The sequence below is a fragment of the Melozone crissalis genome, unplaced genomic scaffold (assembly GCF_028551555.1).
Source record: "Melozone crissalis strain CALT ecotype California unplaced genomic scaffold, PUWL_Pcris_2 ptg000090l_1, whole genome shotgun sequence".
In the NCBI taxonomy this organism is placed as follows: domain Eukaryota; kingdom Metazoa; phylum Chordata; class Aves; order Passeriformes; family Passerellidae; genus Melozone; species Melozone crissalis.
In genome coordinates, this window is record NW_026535867.1 from 6,402,580 (window position 1) to 6,404,999 (window position 2,420).

General features: G+C 45.8%; 1 protein-coding gene across 1 annotated transcript; it reads left to right on the forward strand.

Moving 5' to 3' along the window:
• The first annotated feature begins 667 nt into the window (after positions 1-667).
• On the forward strand, positions 668-1,543 carry TASL (TLR adaptor interacting with endolysosomal SLC15A4). Its single transcript, XM_054291343.1, has one exon. The coding sequence runs from the start codon at positions 668-670 to the stop codon at positions 1,541-1,543; it is 876 nt and encodes a 291-aa protein (XP_054147318.1).
• Positions 1,544-2,420: the final 877 nt, after the last annotated feature.

The following is a 2,420-nucleotide window of genomic DNA, read 5'->3' on the forward strand; positions in this document are numbered from 1 at the left end:
ACGTATAAAAGGTAGAGACAATTAATTCCATCCTGATTGCAATGCAGAAGTGCAAAGTGCAAATTTAATGGTCTGAGATATTTAATGAAAAAGGAACCACACCTACAGTTGTTGATTAGTCTGGAACAGAAGGGGTGATACTCTCAATATGAATCTCAAATCACCAAAGTTCAGAGGCAGCTGGAAAACCACACATAACAAAAGTTGCTTCAAATCATATGAGACAAAGGGGGAAACCCCTGACTTAAAAGCATATAAGAAAAAGGGGGAAACCCCTGGTTTCTTAATGAACTCCAGGGCAAAATTAGATTTTAGTGTAAGCTATTACAGCAGCTATTCCACAACAAAAGACTTCTTGTCCCTCTCTCTTGCCACTGAATGCATTGGATGTGCAATAAATGGTGTTATACAAGATATGCTTAGGTGAGATCCAGCACAACAGGGACACTGGCTGCTCACTTCACTCACTGACTCAAGTGCCCAGTAAGGCCGAGACAGGACAGGGGACAGACACTCCTGCTCATGTCCACATTGGAGCCATCTCTTTGTAGCTAGTAACAGACTGGTGAGTGTAATCACAGCTCAGGGAGTTTAAAATGAACTTTTTGTAATTAACTTCTTCTTATCATTTTTGTGTCTGCTGGTGGCCTCTTTCCCTTGGAGAAGGATGCTGTCAGAAGGTTACCTTCACAGAATCACCTACCTTTGGGAAGACCTGAACCCTGCGCTCTACGAGAGTTTGCCTGATGAAGGGGTGTATGAAATGAGCTCCATTAGTTATTCTTCCACAGGTGAAGCACAAGGAAAAAGCCTCCTTCAGAGATGTAGGTCTGCTGGCAAGCACATTTCCTCAGTCTGCTCTAGAGGCAGCAAGCACAGCAGAAGGCAGAAGGACAATCTCCCACAACCTGTGCAGCACCCAACACCCACAGGGCAGCCACCTCCAGCTACGCACGCCTGTGAGGAGCTGACCAAAAAAGTCACCTACCTGGTTCCACCTTCCTGCAAGAGCATTTGCAAGAACTACAACGATTTGCATATAGCTGGGGACTATGTGGTGCCAATTAGCTCGGTCACCACAGATTTTGCTTGTGACAGTGGCATAGGCCCCTTCTTGGAGTCCTCAGAGATCCCCCCGGCCATGGAGTCCGTGAAGGCTCCCCCCACGAGTGACACCACACACAGGCCGGGCCAGGGCCACTCCTCATGCTGGCGCCTGGCCAGCCTGGGGCCCCACCTGCAGCCCCTCTCCGACTCTGCCCTCAACGACTACCTGGAGCAGAAGCTGCTGGAACTGTACAAGCAGTACATCATGGACAGCACAGCCAACAGGGCATCCCCCACCCAGATCCTGGCCTCGGAGCTCATCATGACCAACGTGGACCAAATCAGCATGCAGATATCCCGGGAGAGGAACATGGAGACTGTCAAGGCCAAGGACATCGTCATTAGCCGCTTCCTACAAATAGCCAGTGGGAAGGTTTCCTCAGAAATGAGCACACCTACTCTGCATATTTCCCAATACAGTCACATTAATGCTTAGTGTATGAATGTTAGAACGTTGTTTTGTTCTTCAAAGTCGGTTTTTGGTTTAAGATACTTTCTGCTTAATAAAAATTCCTTTTACCATCCACCACTTAAATAAAACCTTTCAGTACATATTAAATAAGTAAAACTACCTGTACTCCTGTGCTGTGCAGCTCCTACTGTGGACCAGTAAGATATTTTTTTCTTTTAAAAAAGTTTCACAGAAAAAATGACTAAGAGCATATGAAACTCTTCCATGTGCTCAGGTGTTCACTTTCTGCCCCACATATTTGAAGAATCAATTAAAATTTCCTCTCTCTGGCAGCTGCCATCCTACCTCTGTGTCTGTGCTTATGCAGGCTTACACTCATGTGAGGACAAGCAAGCACAGTGATGGCACAGCCACAGAAATAAAGAATTTAGGATGTCATCCAGTTCACCTCCCTGCCCTTAAGGGCTTTACTTGAGGACATCCTTCACAGAAGGTTTTATAATTTGTTCTTAAAGATATTAAGGGATAGACAGTTTACAGCTCTTCCTATGCTGAGCCTAATTATTTAATTGGTGTCTTCCTGTTCAAGAGCTATCATCCCTTTTTGTGAAGCACAAGCTCTGTTTCCAAACAGTGTGTGTAAACCTGTGTGCTTTGCACTGTTTTGAACCCTCACAATGAGCACTGGGGACCTGTGATTGCAGACAGATGCCACCTTGGCCAGGTGCTTACACACCTGACACTGTGGAGGGGTCATGTGGGGACAGCAGCAGTAATAAAGGGAGAAGAGGAAAGAAAATTGACCTTTGTTATGGGAATTGCATGTTGAAGGCAAATGGCTACTCCAAAGCCAGTTGGATTAATGTGAACAGTGCCCTGGAATGCAGAAGAAAAGCTGAAA